General features: G+C 33.8%; 1 protein-coding gene across 1 annotated transcript in view; it reads left to right on the top strand.

Annotated features, from left to right (window-relative positions):
* The first annotated feature begins 6,858 nt into the window (after positions 1-6,858).
* Positions 6,859-24,232, top strand: part of ADAM2 (ADAM metallopeptidase domain 2) — a 35,764-nt gene continuing 18,390 nt past the window's right edge. Inside the window, exons 1-10 of the mRNA XM_004682472.1 lie at positions 6,859-6,913; positions 8,323-8,399; positions 11,287-11,342; positions 12,777-12,855; positions 13,849-13,925; positions 14,314-14,482; positions 16,499-16,549; positions 20,480-20,551; positions 20,954-21,120; positions 21,991-22,072. Coding sequence (XP_004682529.1) covers positions 6,859-6,913; positions 8,323-8,399; positions 11,287-11,342; positions 12,777-12,855; positions 13,849-13,925; positions 14,314-14,482; positions 16,499-16,549; positions 20,480-20,551; positions 20,954-21,120; positions 21,991-22,072 — 885 coding nt within the window. The remainder of the gene's footprint in view (positions 6,914-8,322; positions 8,400-11,286; positions 11,343-12,776; positions 12,856-13,848; positions 13,926-14,313; positions 14,483-16,498; positions 16,550-20,479; positions 20,552-20,953; positions 21,121-21,990; positions 22,073-24,232) is intronic.

Here is a 24,232-nt window from a genome sequence, read left to right as displayed (position 1 = left end):
AATAGACCCATCTGACAGCAGACAGGAATTAGGGAGAGTATCTGGATTTCAGACAATCTCATTCCCCTAGCAGGGGGGAAAAAACGGAAGAGAGACAAGTGATCATGGGTTTCCTGGTTGAGAGACTGAAAAGAGAAGGAAAAAAGAGCAGAGAACAGAGGTAATTAAAACACTGACATCTATTTACACTGGGATCTGTGCTAAAAAGAACCACCTGCCTCATACCTCCCCACATGACCACATGGACCTCAGCTCCTTGCCCCACCCCCATCTTTTCACAAGTCCACACATGGAACCTTGCAGCAGCTGGGCCTGGTGCTGAGGCTTTGGCTGCAGAGTCATCATGGGGAAAGAAAGAAGGATGGAAAGACTGCACAGCAGATGAAAGAACACCAAAATATCTCAGTTCAGATAAAAATGGAAAGGAGCATTCTATTCATAGTTGTTCATTTTGTCAATGCTTTGAATGTCAAGCAAACACCCAGTTCTGAAGCAAGGAGAGGTAAGGCCCAGAGCACATGAGGCAGGGAGCACAGCTTTGGATAGTGAATGACTTTTTCCTTTAATTTAGAATAACGATCTTTGTTTTTCTTTAAGTAACCCCCCCACTCCCAAGTTGGTCCAGTCATGATTCCATAACTGGTATACCTATCAGTTTGAATAGAGATGCATTAAATGAGGATTTAAAAACTATCTGATTAAATAGTAGAACAAAAGTAGCATGTCCCTAGTATTTTCCCCAAAGGTTTTGCTACAGGACACCCCAGTGTGAACTGGGCCACCTGTTGGTGGGGCCTCACCCACACACTTAAAATTCAGTTGTACTGCAGACGCACACAAAAGGGTCAAAATGGGTTTATTTACAGAAAAGGAAAAAGAAAAGGAAACAACAACTGGAATATCTTACCAGCTGGGCTGACTTGGAGCTCTGGTAACAAACTAACTAAAAGCCCCGAGTCACGTGGTCCAGAGAGCCCTTTCCCAGCCAGAGAGCGAGAGACACAATGGTGCCCTATTTATCCCCCAAAGTCCCAGAATGCCTGCTTAGCTCCGCCCTGGGGTCCTCACAGTTCTCTCCCTGGTACTGCTGGGAGTTGTAGTTTCCAATCACTGGAGTAGGGGGTAGACTGCTGAAAGCCGGAGTAGGTGTGGAGTCCACAAGACTCTGCAGAGTTTCTTTAGGGCATCCTGCCCCTTAACAGTTTCGCTCTCCCACCACACCTACTGTCACCAGGACAGCCACAGATCCACTCTGCAAGAGATGACAGCAGTATCAATCTGGGGAGCTGCAAGGACACCAGCAGATTTTCAGTCTTGAGAAAATCTGACTGCCACAGCCCTCACCCATGTCAGTTTCTTGGCTTGTTACACAGGCACCTACTACTTATGTTCTGTATTATTCCCAGAGCAGCTTTATCAGTGTTACCTATTAGGAGTGCATGGAAAATAATCAAGAAGCCCTCCTACTGGCCCCAAATCCCATGACACCCCTTGTCAAGAATCCCTTTCCACTTTGGTCATGGAGAGGGTGATAAGGCTCAATATGTGTTCAGTCTATACTCAGGAAAGTGGGCTTAATGACTTGTAGTAAATTCTATTCTAATAAATTGTGTAAATTGGCCAAGTCTGTGCTGATGATTGTGTCATCCCAGAGCTCTGCCCAATAATCTATCAGGATCTTTTCAAAGTCTGCCAGTTATCTGTTCTTGCAAGACTGAGCAACACTTCATTTTTCTGCCTCCTTTGGTAGCAAAGTGCAAACTTCACTTCACCTAAGTCTGGTTATCTTTTGCGGTGTTGAGGATAATTTTGCAAAACATCATGTACTTTGAAAATATGTTAGAGTCATAATCTTCAAATACCTTTTGGAAATATGAGTATGCAGTTGTCCAATCCTCTGCTCTCTCAATAACATCTGACTGCATAGACAAAGTGACCTGTAATTTAGGGGGAGCAGTAAGTGAAATTTTCTGTGGTTTGAGCAGAGTTCCAGGTAGCTCAGGCTTTCATCACATTGCTCAGGTATGGTATGACAAACTATCTACAAGCTCTACTTTCACTAAAAGAGCGAGGTCATTCTTATGTTTCAAATCCCGCATCAGATAGGAATCCAAATGCAATGAATGCTTCCTGTTATTTCTTGATATTGACATAGAAAGGCACCAGTCCTGGTTCCAGAGCTTAGAATAAGGCCTCTTTTACAGGATGCCTCTGATTTATAGTTTTCTGTTTATTTTGTTTTGTTAATATTATTGTTTTATTCCTTCCCTCCCCCAACCCGATCTCTGGTATGGTTCCTCTCATCTCTCCAATAAGTGAAACCACCCAATATTTTTCTTTTTCCTTCTGACTTATTTTCTGCAAGGGAGGGAGAGGGATAAGGATCATGTGTTCATGGTGATGATGCACGAGTGAATTGGTGATGGGAATTCTATGGGGACTACACCTGAGGAAAGAAAGCAAACATTGTAAAAAAAAGAATGATGAGATATATATATATATATATATATATATATATATATAATATACATGTATTATCAATATGCATAAAATACACACATGTATGTATAATGTATATAATATATGTATAATATGTATAAATGCACATATATGTATAATTATATATATATATGTATGTAATTGATTTTTTGGAAAAAGGTCTCTTTTATGATTTGGCGTATGTGATGTACTCCTAAACACAACTTGAACTTCTGCCTTGTAACTGCTTCCATAGCAAGAAATATCAAACAAACATGATACTAAGTGAACTACTTGGTTCAAAGTTTGTACATATTTCAAGTCCTCCAAGCTTTGGATACAAATTCCCTTAACATTTTTATATAAGGAGTTTAAAGTCACTTTCCACCTTGACTACATCAAGAGTATTCACAAAAGACCTGTACTATAATTGGCTCCAGGTTTCTCTACTTCCTCATCATTCTCCTGAATGTCAAGCTTTATGACAGAGTGGAGAGTATCTGTGGGGGTCTCCCAGTGGGTGCTGAACAGAGGTTAGACTATCTAGAATTCCATCACCACTGCCACCACAACCATTTTACTACTTTCAAACTGTCTATATTTATTCAAACACCATGCTGTTTTGCTTACTATTTTGATTTGTATTTTGTCAATTCTTCTGTGGACCTAGAACTACTACAAAACAGCATTCATTAAGTATATGCACACACACATATACATGCACACTAATAAATAAAAAAGGGCAATAATAAAATGAAAGGTCTTAAACAGAATTGTTGCAATAATCTTAATTTGTTCTGAGGTAATATGTTGAATATAGTGTGTTGAACATATGTAATTCTTAATCACTAAAACCCCAGGTCAATGGTATAGATCAAAACCCCAGGTCAAAAGAATAGATGAAATGATGGATTAAAGTCATTTACAGTATTCAATTAGGTAAAAAAATAAAACAACAAAACAAAACCAAAAGCAGATAGGAAAAACTAGGAAGCAATTGGTAAGATAAATAAATTTAGCATCTATGTAATTAATAGTAAATGAAGACCTGTTATAAAATACACACATGTATGTATAATGTATATAATATATATTTATAATAACATGTATAAAATACACACATATGTATAATTTTATATATATTTAATTGATTTTTTAGGTAAAATTAAATCTTGTCAGACTAGATTTTTTAAGCTACATATTGTTTACAAATAGATACACACATTTATATATAAAGACACTTTTTAAACCATTTTTAAGATAATCCATGCAAAATCTAATCTTAATACAAATCTGATTATAGAAATACATGAAAAATAGACAATAACAAGGAGTATTGTAATGTGTAAAGAATGATATTCTTTAGATCAATAGGTCAATTTCTCAAGGAAACAAAACATCTTAAATGAGTATCTTCAAAATACATTAATCCAAAATTGCTAGTATATTTTAAATATATTCAAAGAACAAGTAAATAAAAGAATCAGTAAAAATATAACATTTGTACCTATTACCCACTTTGATCTAGTTAATACTTAAATAATAACGTAATTCATAACTGAATAATCCACATTCTGTTAAAGGACCACCATCTGACAATGAATCTTATCTCAGTGAAATGCAATGGCTCATGTTGAACTATAAAACATGATAATAGTGGAATTAAATTGGATAAAAAATATTTAATTGGCATACCTCAAACATGTGGAATTTAAATAACAGATGAGGAAAAGTCATAATGACAATTAGAAAATATTTTGATCAATTTAGGTGAATAAAAGATGTGTGTGAAAATGAATATAATACATGTAAATTTGAATCAGTAGGTAAATGAAAATATATAGTTTTAAATGCATATACTAAAGATTTTTAGATAAATAATATAAAATTCTATTTAGGGACATGAAATATAACAAGCTACACTTATGGTAGAAAAAAATAAATGAACACAGAGCAAAATTAATGAAATTAAATGCAAACATCTATAGAAAAAAAATCAAAGTTCAAAGCTATTTATTTAAAAAATTAATAAAAATGATTAATTCCAAGGATGACTTATCATAAATAAGATAGAAAGACCATAAAATTATCAATATTGAGAAAAATAAAATGGATACCTCTACAAATTCAAAAGTATAAAAAAAGAGGGAAGGATATTATGAACAACTTTGGCCAGAGCATTTAACATGTTACTCAGTAGAACAAATTTCATCAGAAACACAACTTTCTTAAAATAACAAGGCAAAGATGAATACATGTTTAAATCAATTAGTCATAGAAAAAAACTGATGTAACTTTTTTTTAAAAAAAAGATTTATTTATTTGTGCATACAGAACTGGGGTATAGGCCAGAGGCCCAGGGGCGGCCAGAGGCTTCACCAGAAACAGAGTGGGGAGCAGAACAGGCAGATCTACGAAGTACTCTGCTGAGGGGAGCAGCGGGCGGGTCAGGAGAGGTCTGCCATGCCATGTGGTCATCTCGGGGCAGGAGGGAATCGAACTGATGCGGAAGTGGCTTTTGCTTCTCAGTGCTGTGCATTAACCCTCTGCGCCACCAGGGAGGGCCTGATGTAACTTTTTAAATCAATTCATAAGTACAAAGAAAACCTATAAATATCTCCCCCAAAATTCTAAATTCTCAGAAACATTCAAAGAATATCTACAACACTTTATTCTTTTTATGGATGAAAGATAGTATTCCTCATTTTCTTTTGTGAGACAGCTATATATCTGATATGACAATTTCATTACAATCTAAGAAAGTTATAGACAAATATTTATTGTGTATATGAATGCAAAATTCCTAAACAACATGCTGGCATATCACTCAAGCAAAAGTTGTAAAAGATAACACATCATGACTAAATATATTTCATTGGAGTTTATTTCAATATTGGGAATGCATTAATTTGAATTCACAGCATTTTATGAAAATTGGAGAAAATTTTGTGATCAACTTAATTTATAAGAAAAAAGGCTTTTGATAAAATTTGAACATGTATGAACAGATATATCTCAAGAAAATCCAAATAAATTGGGAAGAAATGTAAATTTCTAAATATGAATAGCTAAATTAAAAAATCCATCAAATAGGAGTCCCAATATAGAAAGATATTTGCAAACATTATATCTGACAAAGGAATTGTATCTACAATAGACAGTCTGCATATACTAAAAAGAGACCAAAAAACAGACCAAGATTTCAAAGATATTACCAAAGAAGTTTTGTATAAATGACCAATAAGTATATATGTGTTAAACTTTATTAACACAAAAATGAAAATTATAAAGCCAAAATGTGGGAACTCTAGCTAACCACCAAAATGACTAAAGTGAAATAAAAGGTTAAAAAATGTACATTAATATAAAGTGGAATACTTACATATTTTTGATGAGATACAAATTCATACAACAATCTTGGAAAATTTTTAGAAGTTTTGAAAGTGTCTTTTGGAATTGTCTAATAAAGAATATTCTGTGACCCAGTAGTTTCATTATAGAAATATACACAATAAAAGCCACTAATATGTTCATCAACTAGTTTGTACAAGAAATAAAATAACCAAATACTTCCTTAATAGAAGTATTTGTATTTAAATCAAAATGTTGATCAACAGTAAAATAGAAAAACAGATGACATTATATTTCCTCAGTGTGTAAATAGTAACCTAGAGAGGATAATTACTACTACTGACAGTATCCATGGATATTATATATATATATCTCATTTATATATCATATCTATCATATTTAAAGAGCTCAAATACAAAAGTGTATACAGTGATTGATTTCATTTACATAAATGAAAAGTGACTAACGGTGAAAAATGACTAATGGTGTTAGAGGGATTCATTTTCAATATAATCTGGGGGTGTTTGGTGACTTTTATTTCTCGATTTGTTGATAAGCCTTAATTATTCTATTTTTTTCATATATATAATGTCAACAGATGTGGCTGTATACATGGATAAACTATATATTGCATACACATGTATATGATGTAGACTATTATAGAAAATATATATATATATATACACACACACACAATAAAAAATTTAATTGTATCATGCATGGATGTTCACTTCGGAAATGTATTGACATTTGTTCACTCGATGTTCTTTTATGTTTGCTTTTGGAGATATTTTTGCTTCTTTTAGCCTCAAAGCAGCATCAAACCAAATAGAAGTCCTCTCCGGCAGGTTTAGGGACCAAGAAAGTTCACGGTGTACAGCGGACTGAATCCACCCCCTCTGACTCACCTCTGCTTTCAGTCATCCCCTTGTCGCGGGGTGAGTGGTCACAGGGCGTCTCCTCGCGCTCCCAACTGTCCCTAACCAGACCAACTGTCATTATTTGGGCGACCACCCAGGACATCTAGCCATGCTGTGCCTTCTGCTTCTGCTCACAGGGCTCATCCAGATCCAGACAGACTACAGTACGTAAGGAAAATCCTCATCTGACGTTTCGGGAACGCCAGCCGCCCGCTAGGTTTACTTCTTGAGGGGCTGGATACTCCTGGGACAGTGCCTTCTTTCGGACATTCCAACTACAAGGGCCTGAGCTAACTCCTATGCTATCACCTTCCCAAGTTAAAAGTCACATGGAATGCATGAGGGGACAGGGAGAACGGCAGAGGAACGGGTATTGGGTTTTCCCATTTGTCTTGCAGCTGTGAGAAAGATGGAAAATGTCAGCATTTTTGTGGTTCCGCAAATAAGAATTTTATTCTGGTTGCATGTATCTGAAGAGGTGTACACCTATATACCCCTAAATCATATGTTGTGTTGTTAACCAGTGTTAACTCTGTAAAGATGATAGAATTAAAAAAAAAATGTTTGAAAATAGAATTTGGTTACCCAGATAGGTTTTTCCCATATTAATAAAGAACTCAGGCATAAAGGAGCCATGTATGATAATAGTTACAGTAAAGATTATACAATCTTAAAAAAAAAAAAAAACTTTAAAAAATTGTGGTAAAATTGGGCCCTCCCTGGTGGCACAACATATTAAAACGCAGCACTGTGAAACGATTGCAGCCACTGTAGCATGAGTTAAATCCGCTGCCAGGGAGGTTACCCACATGGCATGGCAGACCTCTCCTGATCTCCTGACCCTCCTGCTGCTCCCCTCAGCAGTGTATTTCAGTTCATCTGCCTGTTTTATTATCCACTGTTTCTGGTGAATCCTCTTACACACCCCCAACCTCTGGCCTGTACACCAGCTCTGTATGCATAAATAAACAAATCTCTTTTAAAAATTGCGGTAGCATTATGTAATAAAATATGTAAATTATTGGTCTGCATCATTGAAAAACGGCATTTATAGGTACTACATTACTTAATCATTCAAAAGTCCAATTCACAGTATGGGAACTTTGTCTATAGAATCAAATTCAAATTTTGCAAGTAGAATTTATAAAGAAAAAGTTTAAAACTGCTTATATATTTCATAACCGAGGTTCCAATGATATTGCTTAACTGAAACATTGCATGCTAAATACAGTGATTTCCAACTCCTTAAAAAGAAGATTAGAGTTTATTTTATCCTGTTCTGTAATTTTTGACCTTCTGGGACTTTGTAGTTGGAAGTATCAAGAAACCTGAACTTTATGCAAAAAGTCCTTGAACCTCTTGCCTCAAGGTAACTGCAATCTGCTTACTCAACAACATTACTAAAGCAGAATACCTACCTATTTGGTAGTTTTAAAAAGAAGTGGGGATCAAAGTCACTTTATAAAGATATAAATAAGTGGTATATAGAATACTGTAGTATTAGACAAGAAAATACTGAAGGAAGTTATGAGGTGTTAAGAGTTGATATAATAAAATATTTTGCACCTTGCAGATTCTGAAAGACTACGTGTGCAAATTATGATTCCAAAGAAAATAAGGTCAAAGACAACTGGAGGAGTTGAATCACATGTAAGTAACCCCAAATATTTTCATACTCTAAAAGTCACATGATAGCTTTGTGCCTAAGAAGTCACTTGGTATTTACATCCACATATACTTTCTAGATTTGATATATACGCAGTGGAAAAGCCCTTTGAAAAGGAACCAAAATTAAAAATGTTTCATAGGAATACGATGCAATGATGCTTATTGTTGCACTTTCTAAATGTTCCCCTCTTGAGTGTCTTTAAATATTGACCAAATCCATCTTGAGATTTTCTTTTCACTTGCCTACATACAGAAAATTAGTTGTTGCTTGTAAGCTTATGCCTTCTTTACATGGAATTATTTAATGAAGTGTCATATGAATTTCTTTTGTATCTTCATGTCTCTTGGTTCATGACATTTTTCTTGAAATTAATTAAAAATTTAATGCCCTTTTTCACTAATTCTTAGAAATATTTCTAAAGAAGTGAAATGTGTTTAAACACTACAATTTTCTTTTTTGCTCAATAGATATTCTGGTAATTTTTATACAAATACCTCATTTGCAACCCTCAATCTAACACAGAAATTACAAGCTTAAATAGACAATATATCATTTTAAAAGGAATGCATATTTTTGTAAACTTCAAATTTAATCTAACTAGAAAAATACATGAAACATTTAATAGTATGAGAGTTTTTTTAATGCAAAGATATAAAGAAACTATGACTTGGTCATATCAGAAAAATGCACAAAATCTTGGTAAGGGAAATATCTTCATCCAGGCATTACTTACTAGAAAAAAAAAAATCACCTGTTTTAAACTGTCAACTTCACAATCGAAAAGTACTAATAATTCTATCTGAACCAATAAGGTTATAATAAATACTATACAAATGCCACAAACATAATGAGACAGAATATGTTTAAAATTGTTTTAATAAATAAGGAATATAGTTCAAAAGAAAAGTATATTCAACTTTAAAAAGACTAACTACTTTTTGGGCCCTTCCTGGTGGCGCAGCAGGTTAAAGCATGGTACTAAGAAGCTAAAGCCATTTCAGCATGAGTTTGATCCCTGCCTGGGAGGTGATCCACATGGTGTGGCAGACCTCTCCTGACCAGCCCGCTGCACCCCTCCACAGTGTACCTCGTCAGTCAGCCTGTTCTGCTCCCCACTGTCTCTGGTGAACCCTCTCACCGCCTCTGCACCTCTGGCCTGTATCCCAGTTCTGTACACATAAGTAAATAAATCTTTTAAAAAAATTAACAACTGGCCCTCCCTGGGGTGCAGCGGGTTAAAGCACTGCACTAAGAAGCTTAAGCCACTTCCGCATGAGTTGGATCCCCGCCTGCCCCGGAGGTGACCACATGGCGTGGCAGACCTCTCCTGACCCGCCCGCTGCTTCCCTCAGCAGTGTACTTCGTCGATCTGCCTGTTCTGCTCCCCACTCTGTCTCTGGTGAATCCTCTCACCTTCCGCATCTCTGGCCTGTAACCCAGTTCTGTAAGCACAAATAAATAAATCTTTAAAAAAAAAAATTTAACAACTTTTTAAAATAACTCATCACAAAAATAACAATAAAAATTCTAAAATTAGAAAAATATAATATGAAAGTAAAAAGTCAATAATTAATGTTAGATCAGAGACAACTTTTGAAAATGAAGATGTCCAACATAGAAGTGATTAAGAGGAAAGGAACATAAAATTAGATGCTTACATATAGAATATTTGGAATCCTGCAAGAGGAAAATGTGCCTGGAGAAAAAGATTAGAAAATTAGATGTATATGCTAATTTAATAAATTATGTTGAAACAACATCAAAATATAAAAATTGATCTATTTTATTATACAAAACAATAATGTAAAATGAAATAATTTTAAAAGGTCCAATTTATACCATATGAAATTTAAATAGAAATAAAACTAACAAAGATAATCAAAACTTCCTCATTGAAACAAAATGACACGATGAGAAAAATTAATGACCTAAAAGGAATGTGGGTGAAAGGAAAAGGCAGAGAGGAGGGACGGCTGCCATGAGTCTGTTGCCAAGTTCTGTGACCGGCGGCAAGAAAGGAAGGCTTGAGGCAGAAAGACTGAGCAAGCATAGTTTATTGCTCCCGAGACAGCAGCTGAGACGGAGCCCCTAGAGTGGGGTCCACAGCTACTGCCCCCTCAATAAGGGGGAAGGGTCTCTTATATAGATTCTAAACTCAGATTCCAAAGGGGGTGACTCATTGCTGTGTCCTTGATGTGAGGCCCAGTTCGTTATCACCTTCAGCTAGTCCCGCCCGGATGCAAGATCAGTTTATTACCACCTTATCAAGCTTGGATGCAAGGCTAAATTCTTTACGGCCCTAATTCAGTCCTTGTGAGTAAATCTTTAGTCACTCCCAACAGTGGGTATAGTCTATGATCATGGATAATTAGACTCTAATGTAAAGATAGTGACGGGCCAAATCTGTATGTACTTAATTGTTCATTTGTTAGATAATATCTATTAATCTTAAATATTTTGTTATAAATTTTTTTAAGATTTATTTATTCATACAGAACTGGGGTACAGGCCAGAGATGTGGAGGGCGAGAGGATTCACCAGAGACAGAGTGGGGAGCAGAACAGGCAGATCGACAAAGCACACTGCTGAGGGGAGCAGCGGGAGGGTCAGGAGAGGTCTGCAGCGCCAGGTGGTCACCTCTGTGGCAGGCGGGGATCGAACCCATGCAGAAGTGGCTTTAGCTTCTTTGTGCTGTGCTTTTAACCCGCTGCGCCACCAAGGAGGGCCATAAAATATTTTAATACCAAGTTTCATAAAAATAAAACCAACATTGAATGATAAGTTTTCTATGTTTTATAGTAATAGAGTACCTAAAATAATAACTTTCCTAACATTTTTCTCACTTTTCCTTTTTAATATTCTCTCCAGTTGTCCTACAACATTACAATTGATGGGAAAACATACACTATGAACTTAGTGCAAAAGTAGGTGATCTACATTTTTACATATCTCTGTTATAATAATTTACAATTACTGGTTATGCTTGTTATTATTGTACGCATGTTAATACATAATCTATTGTTATTATTTATAATTATCCAGAATGAAATTACTTTGTATGTGTAAATGTTTCTAGATGTTTGTGGTTCATTTGTCTCATATTTTATGCTTAAAAACCCTTCTTCAGCCCTCCCTGGTGGCGCAGCAGGTTAAAGCGCAGCACTAAGAAGCTTAAGTCACTTCCCCATGAGTTCGATTCCCACCTGCCCCAGAGGAGATCCACATGGTGTGGCAGACCTCTCCTGACCGCCCGCTGCTCCCTTCAGCAGTGTACTTCATTGATCTGCCTGTTCTGCTCCCCACTCTGTCCCTGGTGAATCCTCTCACCGCCCCTGGGCCTCTGGCCTGTACCCCAGTTCTATATGAATAAATAAATAAACCTTAAAAAAAAAACCCTTCTTAATATACAGTTAGTCCAACTGTATATGTACTCTATGAAGTAACTAGGTCAGACATTTGTACTTTTTAAAGAGACTTTTCTAACTGCCAGCACTATTTACAATTAGCCAAGTTAGCACAATAGCTGATGAGTGGATTAGGAAAATACTACCCAACTATTAAAAAAGAATCAACTTGCCATTCTTAATAACATGGATGGAAATGTGTGGAATTATGCTAAGCAGAAATAATTCTAAAGGAGAAAGGCAAATAGCAGATAGATACCATAGGATACCATAGGAGAGGAAACAGATAATCATAGGAGAGGAAAGCTTGGAGTCACTGGGAGAGGGAACCCCATGGACAACAGTGGAGGACTTAGTAGTGCTTGCGATGTGGTAACAAACAGGAACAGCTGTGAAATTCTACCTCTAAATTATATATGACATTGTAAATCAATGTTACCTCAATAAAAAAAGAAAAACTTCAGTTTATATTGTTTTCATATGAGACTAATAGTATAAGAAATAAGTAGATTATAAAATATCAAAAGGTCATAAATATTAAGCAAAGGGAGAAGGCAAAGCAGGAAGGAATGTTTGGAATACATAATTGATAAAGTTTATTTATATAAACTTGTGATGACAGCTTTATAAGCAACGACTTAAAAATGATGAGAAAATGAATTATGTCTAAGAAATCCTAGAATGTGGCAACAACTTGTGCAAATACCCCAAGGAAAAAGCTTTCCAGCAATGTTGAAAAAACAGCTAGGAGAGCAGTTGACAGTGAAGTAAATGAAGAGAGGTCTAGCAACTAGCTTTTTAAACATAAAATTAGAACATCATTTATAGATTAAGAGGGTCTGGCCCTATGTTGCTCCTTTACTCTTTTACTCTGCCTTCTCACCTGTCTATAATAATGTAAATAGAGCTCAGGAAAATATTTTCATTAAGTACTTTTTTTCCTTTGTTTTGCAGAACTTTTTTACCTCACAGTTTTAGAGTTTATGCTTATAATGGCTCAGGAAGTATGAAACCTTTTGAACAACAGTTTCAGGTATAGATTTTGCCTGTTTTACCTTTGTCATGTGAGTTTCTGTGATCACCATACTTAGGGTCCACACATTATTGGAATACAAAGAAATGGAGTTGCGACTTTTTTTTTTCTTTAGCACAATTCAACAATTTCACCAGTATTTAGGAATATATTAAATGTTTTTTAAATGTGGAACCTTTGGAACTTCATTTCATAAATGCCTATAACTGTTAAAATAATGAAGTGTGGACAGATTTGCAGGGAACCCACCAAACCCGAGATGCTGTTTTTCCCTTTTATCTTCACCACACCCTTTGATTTACTGCTATTTTTTTCCATTTACATTTCTGATTTCCATGTTGTAAGTCAACCAATGCTTTGAAATTAAAGTACTTTTATACAAACTAAGCTTTTAACAGAAGAAATAGATATGCTGGGATACTCTAAATTTTGCCCAATAGAGTAGGCAAATATATGGGAGTGATCTATGCAAATTATTATAATAGCTACAGTCTGTTATCACATTCACACATATGTGTGATGTATACACACATGTGTGCACACGTGACATGTACTTGTGAATGTGTGTGTGAGAGAGTGAGAACGAGACAGAGACAGATTACATTAGTATTGTAGAGACAGAAATACAGTTGGCCCTCAATTAGAAGCAGGGACAAAATTAGATAAGCTTACAGCTCTTAATCAAGTATTAACCATTTGTTACATAATAATATTATGTAATAGTAATATTATATATTACTATTTAAATTGTTATATGGATTCCTTGATCATTGTTGAGATATCAATATGACTTCCTAAAAAGTCTAAAAGACCTAAAAAGACCATTTTCTGGGCTACTTTTTATCAATAAGAAGGTTGATTTCCAGGACAAGTTACTACAGGTTATGAGTTTTTGATAATACATACTAATGCATATACATTTTGATATTTAAAGAGAGTATCTCTAACATGAATTATTCTAATGTATATATATATGTTATTTTTATTTTTCAGAATTTTTGCTATTACCAAGGGAATATTGAAGGTTACCCAAATTCAATGGTCATCATTAGCACATGTACTGGACTCAGGTTGTGATATGTAATTTTGTGATAACAAAATATATTTTTAGAAATGATTTTTAAAATAATAGGGGTTCTAAAGTTAGGCTGAATTTATTGGGAGAAACTGCCACTGGCAAAAATCAGTATGGGGATGCTTTTATAGTCTTCTGTTTAACCTAATATTTTTTGATATATTTAGAGTTTGTGGCACATTAATAGCTAAGCAAATAGCAATAGTAGCACCTTTCTGTGCTACTCAATAAGTTTGCAGATTCCCAGTAACTTTTCCCTATGTTACTGAAGACTAAGACAAAAAGGAATTTCCATCCTATTTTAAAAACACTCATTTAGTGCCATTTTGTGAACTTTTCCAAAATGCATTATTTTATTTATTCACCTTTTCTTAAATTTATAGGGGTTTACTGCAGTTTGAAAATGTAAGTTATGGTATTGAGCCCTTGGAGCCTTCGATTGGTTTTGAACATGTGATTTATCAAGTAAAACATAAGGATGAAGGTATTTCTTTATATACTGAGGAAGATTTTGAGCCAAGAGATATGCCCTATAAAATACAAAGTGTAGAGGTGGGTAATTGAGTAAACTATAGAGTTATTATTATACATATTTTAAACAACGTATTTTTCTTATATTTTTAATATAGTAAGATGACAGATTGATAATAGATTAGGTCGATCAATCGACCTATCAATCAATCGATTGACAGATGATAGTAAAATGTACCAAAGTTTTCTTAATTTATATTGTAAGCCTTAAAATTATTCTTTCAGTTTTACAGAATTCCAAGTGGTAAAACTGTTAGTTGCAGCTTCTTCTCATTTATGTAGTGAAGGGTGATCTGCTTTACTAAATATCCCTCAATTTAAATGTTTTATTTATCAATAAATAAAAATACAGAAAATAAAACCTTCATACAGACATCCAGAAAAATGTTTGATCAAAAACTGACATTGTTGCCCAGTCAAGTCATCAGATAACATCAAGATTACAAAATTTATTCTTATGGATGTCTCATTATTTGTGTTTGAGAATTGTTAGATTGTATATCATGCTTTTTTATTTTGTAAGTGTTTATTATATAGCTCTTTTTTTCTTGGACTCTATCATTTTCTCTGTACAAATAAAACCATCCTAAAAAAAATACAGTTTATTATATTCCTTTTCAATTAGAATACCTTTCATTTCTTTTATTACCAAATAAAGAATCCTTGTCCTGTCTCAATTTTAGGAGGAAGGGAGTCAAAGTCTATCTCTATTAAATGTGTTAATGATATAACAAATATAAAAACTTTCTGGAATCTCTGACTTATTTAATCTGATAAAACATTTTTGCTTCTCTTCCTACTTAAAGTTCTCTCTCTCTCCTCTCTCTTTGGTAGCAGAAGTGGGATGTAGGCAAGAAGGGCAGGAAGGTGAGAGGATTCACCACAGACAGAATGGGGAGCAGAGCAGGCAGATTTACTGAAATGCACTGGTAGGGGGAGAAGTGGGTAAGATAGGAGAGGTCTGCTGCACCATGTGGGTTAGCGCCCTGGCAGGAAGGGTAACATAACATCTGTGTTTTAACATATAAGTATTGTGAACTATCTATATTATAAAGTGCCTGCAACGCTTTTAGTGTATTCTAGGTTAGCTTCATGTAAAAATAATTATAAAAGTAGAGAAAATGTTATTTTAGTAGTTAAAATAATTATTACTCTTCCCAAGCTCTTGGTATAGCCAAAGTCACCTATATATATTAGAGTTCAAACCCCACCAGGTCTGGCATTTCCATCTAGCTTAGCCACATGATGTAATTGGATGGCATAATACCCAGAGACTGTATCATGAATGTCTATAGTTCAGTTTAAGAAAGTTGGTCATTTTGATGATTTGTTGCTCACCTTTTTTGAGGTGATTTATACAAAGATTATTTTGTCCTTCAGATGATGTATCCTTATTCTTTAACAGTCATACATAAAAGCATACCACATAGTAATGAATGAGTATTTTTTAAAAAAAGATTTATTTATTCATATGGAACTGGGGTACAGGCCAGATCAACTACTTAAGAGGATTCACCAGAGACAGAGTGGGGAGCAGAACAGGTAGATCAATGAAGTACACTGCTGAAGGGAGCAGCGGGCGGGTCAGGAGAGGTCTGCCACGCCATGTGGATCTCCTCCGGGGCGGGCGGGGATCGAACTCATGCGGAAGTGGCTTTAGCTTCTCAGTGCTGTATTTTAACCTGCTGCTGCGCCACCAGGGAGGGCCATGAATGAGTATTTTTAAGCTAACAGACATACATACATTTTGTGGTGGGGAGTTGATAGAATGGTCTCTTGAGAGATGGAAAGCTATTTTCTAAGCAAAAGATGTGACACAATATTCAGCAAATGATTCCATGATACCTAGTTTTATTATGTTTCTATATATATATATATATATATATATATATATATATATAAATCAAACTTTCAAGCTGTATAAGAAAGTAATAATACACTAAGGAATTTTAAGTAAATTTTCAGTTTTTACATGAATTATGTTTTGTGTCCAGTTTTATATGCTTTATGTGAAATGTTCTATGTCAATTTTTTCAGACACAGTTCTCTCAGTTCATAGAAATGCACATTGTAGTTGAAAAAAATTTGGTAAGTATATCCTTATTTTTTTGTCTTAAGTTAATTTACATAATAGTGAGGGGCTAACTAGTTGGAATATAATACTAACATAGGACAATTATACATTTTCTCTTCCTTGGTTCACTTTAACTGACTACTATCAGTCATGAACTGGAAACCCAATCTAAGGTAGTTAATTTTACATAATTATGAAAATTAAAGCAATTGTTACATTTGGATCAAATTCTTAATAATTTTTATTCATCCCTCATACCCTAAAGTTTAGCAAACAATCAACTACTTAAGGTCTCTTTAGTTTTGTTTTTTCAGTATGTGAAGCGGTTGAGATAAGTAGTATAATAGTCATTCTGGGTTGGCTTTTCTAACTTGGTATAATAGGCATTTCACTTTCCTCCATGTCTTCGTGCTCTGATAGTTCATTTCTTTTTCTCACTGGATTATATTCTTTTGTATAGATGAATTACAGTTTATCTGAAAGCCTTTTGAGTTATTTTTAATTTTGAAAATTATGAATTTAAAGCTGCCGTAACATCTTTAGACAGTTTTATTTTGTTAAGATTTATTTTTATTTATTTATGCACACAAGAACCTGGGTGTAGGGCAGATGTGTGGGGGGTGAGAGGATTTACCAGGTAGTGTGGGGAGCAGAACAGGCTGATCTACTGAAATGCACTATAAGGGAAACAGCGGGAGACAGGAGAGGCCTCTGTGCCATGTGGGCAACTGCTTGCCAGAAGTCTACTCATTCCGTAGAGGCTGACAATAGCTCCATAGTGCTAAGACTTTAAACTCCTGAGCCACGGGGAGGCAGGCGCCTTACATAGTTTTGTGTGTGGATGTTGGTTTTAATTCCTTTGGGCAACATCAAGCAGTCCATTCAATATGACACACTTCATTTTTTAAGCCAAAATGCCATCCAAAATGCCTGCAATTTGGCATTCAGTGCTCCATTGTTTTCTGTTCTCTGAGCTTTCTGCTGAGAAATTGGTTAATAATCATCTACTTTGTAATTAATTGCTTCTCTCTGTTCTCAGAGTTCTCTTTCTAGCTTTTGACCTTTCCGGTTACAATGTGCTTGATGTAACATGTCTTAGAGTGGGTCTCTGACTTAGCTTGGAATTCGTTTTACTTTCAAGATTTCCTCAAATTTGCAGTCTTTAGGTTATTGTTTCTTCAAATTATCTCTTTTCCTCTTTTGAGTACCAAAGTTCATATATTGTTCTGCATAATGTTACCCCATAAGATCTTCTTTTTCTCTTCTTGATTTTTAGACTAAATGATTTCAATTGTCCTGGCCTCAATTTTATTGAGTTTTTCCCTGCCTCATTAAACCTGCTTCAGTTAAAATTTCAACTTTGTTACTGTATGTTTAGTCCTAGCATTTGTTACATTACTTTTTATAATTTATTTAATTTTGTTCTTATTCTAATTTGGTTCAGATACAACTTCCCTGACTTCCCTTAGTTCTTTGTGTTTTTCTTTTGTTCTTTGAGTGTATTTTAAGCAGTTGTTTTAATAAGTTTGTCTGGTTAAGTCTGTACCTCCTTCAAGATGGTTTCCCTCAGTTTATTCTTCCCCTTCAAGTCACACTTTGTTGTTTGTTTACCGTATGGCATACCAAATGGTTTTTGTCGTTCTAAAATTCATATATCAAAATACATATAATATATAATGTGATAGTATTTGAAGGATGGAGTCTTTGGGAGTTGGTTAGTCATGAAGTTGGAGCTTTCATGAATGGGGCTAATGCCCTCAAATACAGACACCAGTGAGCCCCCTTTGCCACATGTAGATACACCAAGAACACGGTCATCTATGACAGAGGAATAGGTTACTCTTCAGATACCAAATCTCCTGGCCCACTGATCTTAGACTTCCCAGCCTCCAAAACTATAAGGAATAAATGTTTCTGGTTGAAGAACCTAATCGATAGTATTTTTGTTGTTCTTGTTTGTATAGCAACCCAAAATATAAAATATCCCTGGTGATTTTGTTGAAATTTAACATTAGAAAAAATAATCACTTGTCATGTTTGTTGTTGTTTTCTTATTATTTTTTTCAGATTGTCTCTGTGCCAGGGAAGTCCTTCCTTGATTAGTTGGGCTTGCTCTCAGTCTAGGGTTCAGCCAAGGTGAAAGTTCAGGATGTTCTCAGGTATTTTAAGAGCACATTTCTGCCTGGGCATGTTTGTGTCACTTTGCTAATTCCAATATACAAAAATCGATTTCAATTTCAATTTCTGAATTGTGTCACCCCATCTTTTCCTCAGGCCCTTTGATGGCCTGTTCACCTCTTACCACAGACACCTGTAGGTCTATTATCTCCCTAAAGTTTTCAAAAGCAATGACTGCTGCTTTTTGTTGCTTGAAATTTTATTTAATTCCAATTGTTATTTTGCTTTCATTTTCCTTACATAGGGGATGAGTCACCATACACATTTCTATTATTGAATTCCTGGAATGTCCTTCTTTGTACTTTATGGTTTGTGTCTTGCATCCAAGTTTAAAATCTATTTTGAATGTATGGTGTGAATGGCATTATACAGTTAATTCTTCTATATGTGGCTGACCAGTTTTCACAGCATCATTTGTTGAAGAGATTTTCCTTTCTTCATTATGTGATTTTGATTCCATGGTCATAATTTAGGTATTGAAATATATGAATTTATTTCTGGACTTTTCATCTGTGTATCTATTTTTGTTTCAAAACCATTGTGCTGTAATTACTTTTACTTTAGAATATAATTTAAAATCAGGAAACATGAAATACCATTTTTCTGTTTTAAAAAATTTCCTTATTTTATATATATTACTTTATATAATATAGCCATTTTGCATTGTTAATTTGTCCATTCCCTGAGTACGAAAACATCTTTCCATTTCTTTTATCTTTTATTTCTTTCAATCTAATCTTATGTTTTTCAGTGGACAGTCTTTAACTTTGACTAAATCTATTCCTAAGTACTTAATTCTTTTTTGAGGAAATAGTAAATGGGATTGTTTTCCTGATTTCTCTTTCTGGTTGTTTGTTATTTATGTATAGGAGTTAAAGAAATTTTCACATATCAATTTTTTAGGTGGATACTTTATTGTATTCATTCATTATTTCAAATAATTTTTTACTGCAATCTGTGGGGTTTTCTTTGTATAGTTTCATGTTTTCTACAAATCGTGACAGTTCTCCTTTCCAATTTGTGTACTTTTTATATCTTTCTTTGTGTGTAATTCCTGTGCCTCAGAATACCAATCTTATTTAAGTAGTAAAAGTGAGTGTCAACATCTGTGTTTTGTTCCTGACCTTGGAAGAAAACATTTCCCTTTTTTTTTTGACACTGAGCAAGATGTTGGATGTGGATTTGTTATGTATAGTCTTTTTTCCTTCTATTTCCAATATTAATGATTTTTTAGATCATGATATTGAATTTTATCAGCTGCTTAATCTGCCTCTGTCATATTATTTTGTCCTTCAATTTTTATGTGATATATTATGTTTATTAATTTGTATAATTCAAATCATCCTCAAATATCTAAAAGAAATCCATTTGAACATGGTATATGTTTCTTTGAATGTATTGTTAAATTTAGTTTGCTAGTGAATTATTGAGGATTTTTATGTCTATATTCATCAGAAATATTAGCCTGTAATTTTTTTTCTTATTGCTTCTAGTTTAATTTTAATATCAGCTTAATACAGATACTGTAAAATTTGTATATATTTTGAATATATATTATTGTAAATTCTATGATAAATAACATACATATGTATGTTATTTATCTGAATATATATCATTGTAATTTCTATGATAAATAACATTTTAAAACTAATCATCTGATAATTTAAATAATTTTTTACTTTATGATACACAGTTTTAAATAGAACAATAATAATTTACTCTTAGGCATTGCATATTTAAATCTAAATGGTAATTATATTTTTCAGTATAATCACATGGGCTCTGATACAGATACTGTCAGTCAGAAAATTTTCCAGTTGATTGGATTGACCAATGCTGTAAGTGTTTGCTTTTTAGTACTTTGGATTTGCTTGGTTTACTGAATTCCTATAATTTCTTATGACATTGACTATATAAGTGTGAAATACAGAAAATAATGTAAGCATTTTATTTTTCAGTTTTCTTACTTAGAAAATAGGAACAATAATAATTTTGCATATTTAGCTTATTGTAAGAATTAAATAATTTATCAGAGATATACTGAAAGATAAACATTTCAAGATGTCAGTCATTACTTGTTCTACTGGTACTTTTTATTTCTAACATGTTTTATGAAATAAGTCCTAGTATACACCTTATTTATTATTTTTTATTAGTTCATATTATTCATTTACACAGATAAATTCCCATATAGTTTAAACCATATTCAAATATACTTTATATATGTGTTCTTTTTTTAGATTTTTACTTCACTTAACCTTACAATAATTCTATCTTCATTAGAATTTTGGGTAGATGAAAATAAAATTCCAGTAACTGGAGATGCTAATGAATTATTACACCGATTTTTAAAATGGAAAAGATCTTATCTTGTTTTGCGTCCACATGATGTGGCATTTTTACTTGTGTAAGTATAGAGAGAAAATATAACCTAGTTTGAACTATTTAAATAATGACAACGAAGATATTTAGGCTCATTTTTTCTCATACACAACATCATGTGTCAATATTGTTTTTGATACTAGAGATTTCAGATAAGAATTACTGAATATATATGCTATTTATAGTTGTAATTAATACTCATTTTTTCAAACTTGTTTCCATATTCATTCTTATTACAAAGCTTATAAAATATAAAATACCCCTAGTAATATACACAACTGATATCTAATATACTTCAATTTAAAAAAAAATAAAATTAACAGGAAAGTGGAATCCCTTTTTTACACATTAGTTTCTCTAATATACAGTAATCATTGTGGTAAATTTAAACCATATATAAGCCTCTGTTCTACTTAATAAGCTGTCTCTCTTCAATACTCAAAACCTACCCATATTTTATTTTTATTAAAGTCATATCTATAATTATAATATTTTATTTTCTCTTCCCCAAATACATTATAACTTTACATGATTTTGGCAGGCTAATTCTATTTGATTAAAGGGAATTTCTATCCAAAAGGTGAGTCTGCTCATTTATCAACTACATTGTCTTAACGTTTTAATTTTAAGAGATTCTGTTATGTTGCTATTTTAAGAATTATTTATTTTAATTTAAAAAATACTAATTAAATTTTGTAAGACTGTACTTTCTAGTATAGAAGTATATTTATTAAATATATTGTTTTCAAAAAAACAGTTATTTAATCACTTCTTATCTGTGTTACACTAATAATATGGTAGAAATATCTAGGAAGTTAATATATAACTCAAGAATTATCTGAGGAAAGCTCAATACTAAAGTATGTCTTATCATACTTATCATTTTTCAAACAAGTTACAGAGAAAAACCAGATTATGTTGGTGCAACCTTTCAAGGGAAGATGTGTGACGGAAAGTACGGAGGTGGTGTTGCTCTGGTAGAGTATGGTTCAATTTGTTTGGTTAACATGTAGACATAGTATCTACCTAAATTAGTATGCAATTAAAGACTTGCTTATTTCTAAATCTTTTCAAATATGCATAATGATTTAGGGTTCTCTTTCCCTGTTGTTGATAAAAATGTTTAAACTGTAAGAAGTCTTCATTTAACTTAACAACAAAAGCAACTTTTTCTATTTCCCTCTAATGAGTTCAAAATATCTCCTTTTAAGAAAGTTGTATTTGAGTCTTGAAAAATGTTCATAAGAGTTTCTATATTCCATACTTAATCATATATTAACTTCATTTCCAAACTTAGATTTGTACATTTTCTTAACTGGCTAGCTAATGTAATCATAAACCAAATAAATTTTTGAAATTATCTATTGCTTTCGGAAAATTTCACGGGCCATAGGCAAATAACATAATCAAACAGTACCCTCACTGGAATTTTCACCTTGGATAATCTTGAAGTATTAAGTGCCATGTGGGTCAGTTTAATAGTGAGGGATTTTACTCAGGCCATCACTGTGGGGCTTCGAAGTGGTAGTGATGAGACTCATGTTGGTACCTCCCAACATAATACTCGTTTCAGTGAACTAGCTAAGTGAAGCTAAATGATGATAGAAAAAAACAACAATGAAATGAAGACACACATTTCAGCTTTGAAATGTATAAATCAGAGTTTGGAACATGTGAATTATATTAGTGGAAAAGTCATCTACTTAATTTCAAAAGTTGGATTTTGATAGATCTACCCACTCACAAAAGCAACACTGAAAAATCACAAGACTCTCACATGGTGCAGGACTTTCACTAATGAACTGAAAGGACAGCAGAGCAGAATGGCTATGAAGGCAGGCTCTCTAAAGGCAGGCTAGATACAAAGTGGAAGGTAAAGCTATTGCTTACAGAAAGTCGTATCACTGATACACAGTGGTTTCTTATTTTTTGTTATTCACAATTTTCTCAGCCTTTTCATCCCACCCTATCTTCTAATCTCATCTGCTTTTTAAAAAAATAAAAATGACTTGCTGCGTTTAGCTGTTTTCAGTTACATTAGTTCATATTTAGGGTTATGATTCATTCTTTCTAGTATAATCTTCTATCTTTTTTTAAAAAAAGATTTATTTCCTCATACAGAACTGGGGTACAGGCCAGAGATGCGGAGGGTGAGAGGATTCGCCAGAGACAGAGTGGGGAGCAGAACAGGCAGATAGAGGAAGTATACTGCTGAGGGGAGCAGCGGGCGGAGAGGTCTGCCACGCCATGTGGATCACCTCAAGGCAGGCGGGGATGGAACTCATGCAGAAGTGGCTTAAGCTTCTTAGTGCTGTGCTTTAACCTGCTGTGCCACCAGGGAGAGCTCCATAATCTTCTATCTTTTAAAAACCCTCTGACCCCTGGGCATGTTACGTTTTAATGGGCAGTGATTTCTATAGTGAAAGAAGCAATGGGAGAATAGGTTTCATTAATATTATTCTTGTTTATTATCCAACCTTTACTGGACTAATCACTGCTGTACATTTTGCTAGAAAAATCAGCAACTATCAATGCTCATAAGAGTGAGGTTTTGAAGAAAATGGCTGAATGCTTCCCCTTTGATATCTAAAAATGCACCATCCTCTCTAAAAGATTTCATAAGTCAATGGAATAAATTCCTTCCAATACTCTTTATTCCAAAAAGTTTGTATGTGAAGCCACAGCTCATTAGTTTGGAATTAATGGGAGCAAGATTAATAAACAGGAAGTTTTTTTATATCTATAGCTCTTTATGCTGGGACTCTGGGACTGTCTCAGGGTAAGTTCATTACTCACAAGGACTGACACATGTTCCTACACACACAAGATGTATCAACAGGGACATCATCTATTGCCCTTTTTTCATGTACCTTGTAGAATCTGAGTATTAAATCTTCAAAAGAAAACATTAAATAATATTTTTACCACTTGAAACAGAAGTATTAGTAATGTACCAAGATAGATAAAAAATATAAGATATAGAAAAGGACTAGTTGGAAACATTGGATAAGAATAATATAATAGTTATAAAGAAGTACACAAAGAACAGGTTTGTCATATAAAAAGAACAGTTTATTAAATTAAAAAAGCAGAATTAGAGTCCTCCCTGATGGCGCAGCAGGTTAAAGCACTGCACT

This window comes from Condylura cristata, unplaced genomic scaffold (genome assembly GCF_000260355.1).
Source record: "Condylura cristata isolate star-nosed mole 26May11 unplaced genomic scaffold, ConCri1.0 scaffold00014, whole genome shotgun sequence".
Classification (NCBI taxonomy): Eukaryota; Metazoa; Chordata; class Mammalia; order Eulipotyphla; family Talpidae; genus Condylura; species Condylura cristata.
This window is presented reverse-complemented; position numbering and strand designations above follow the sequence as displayed.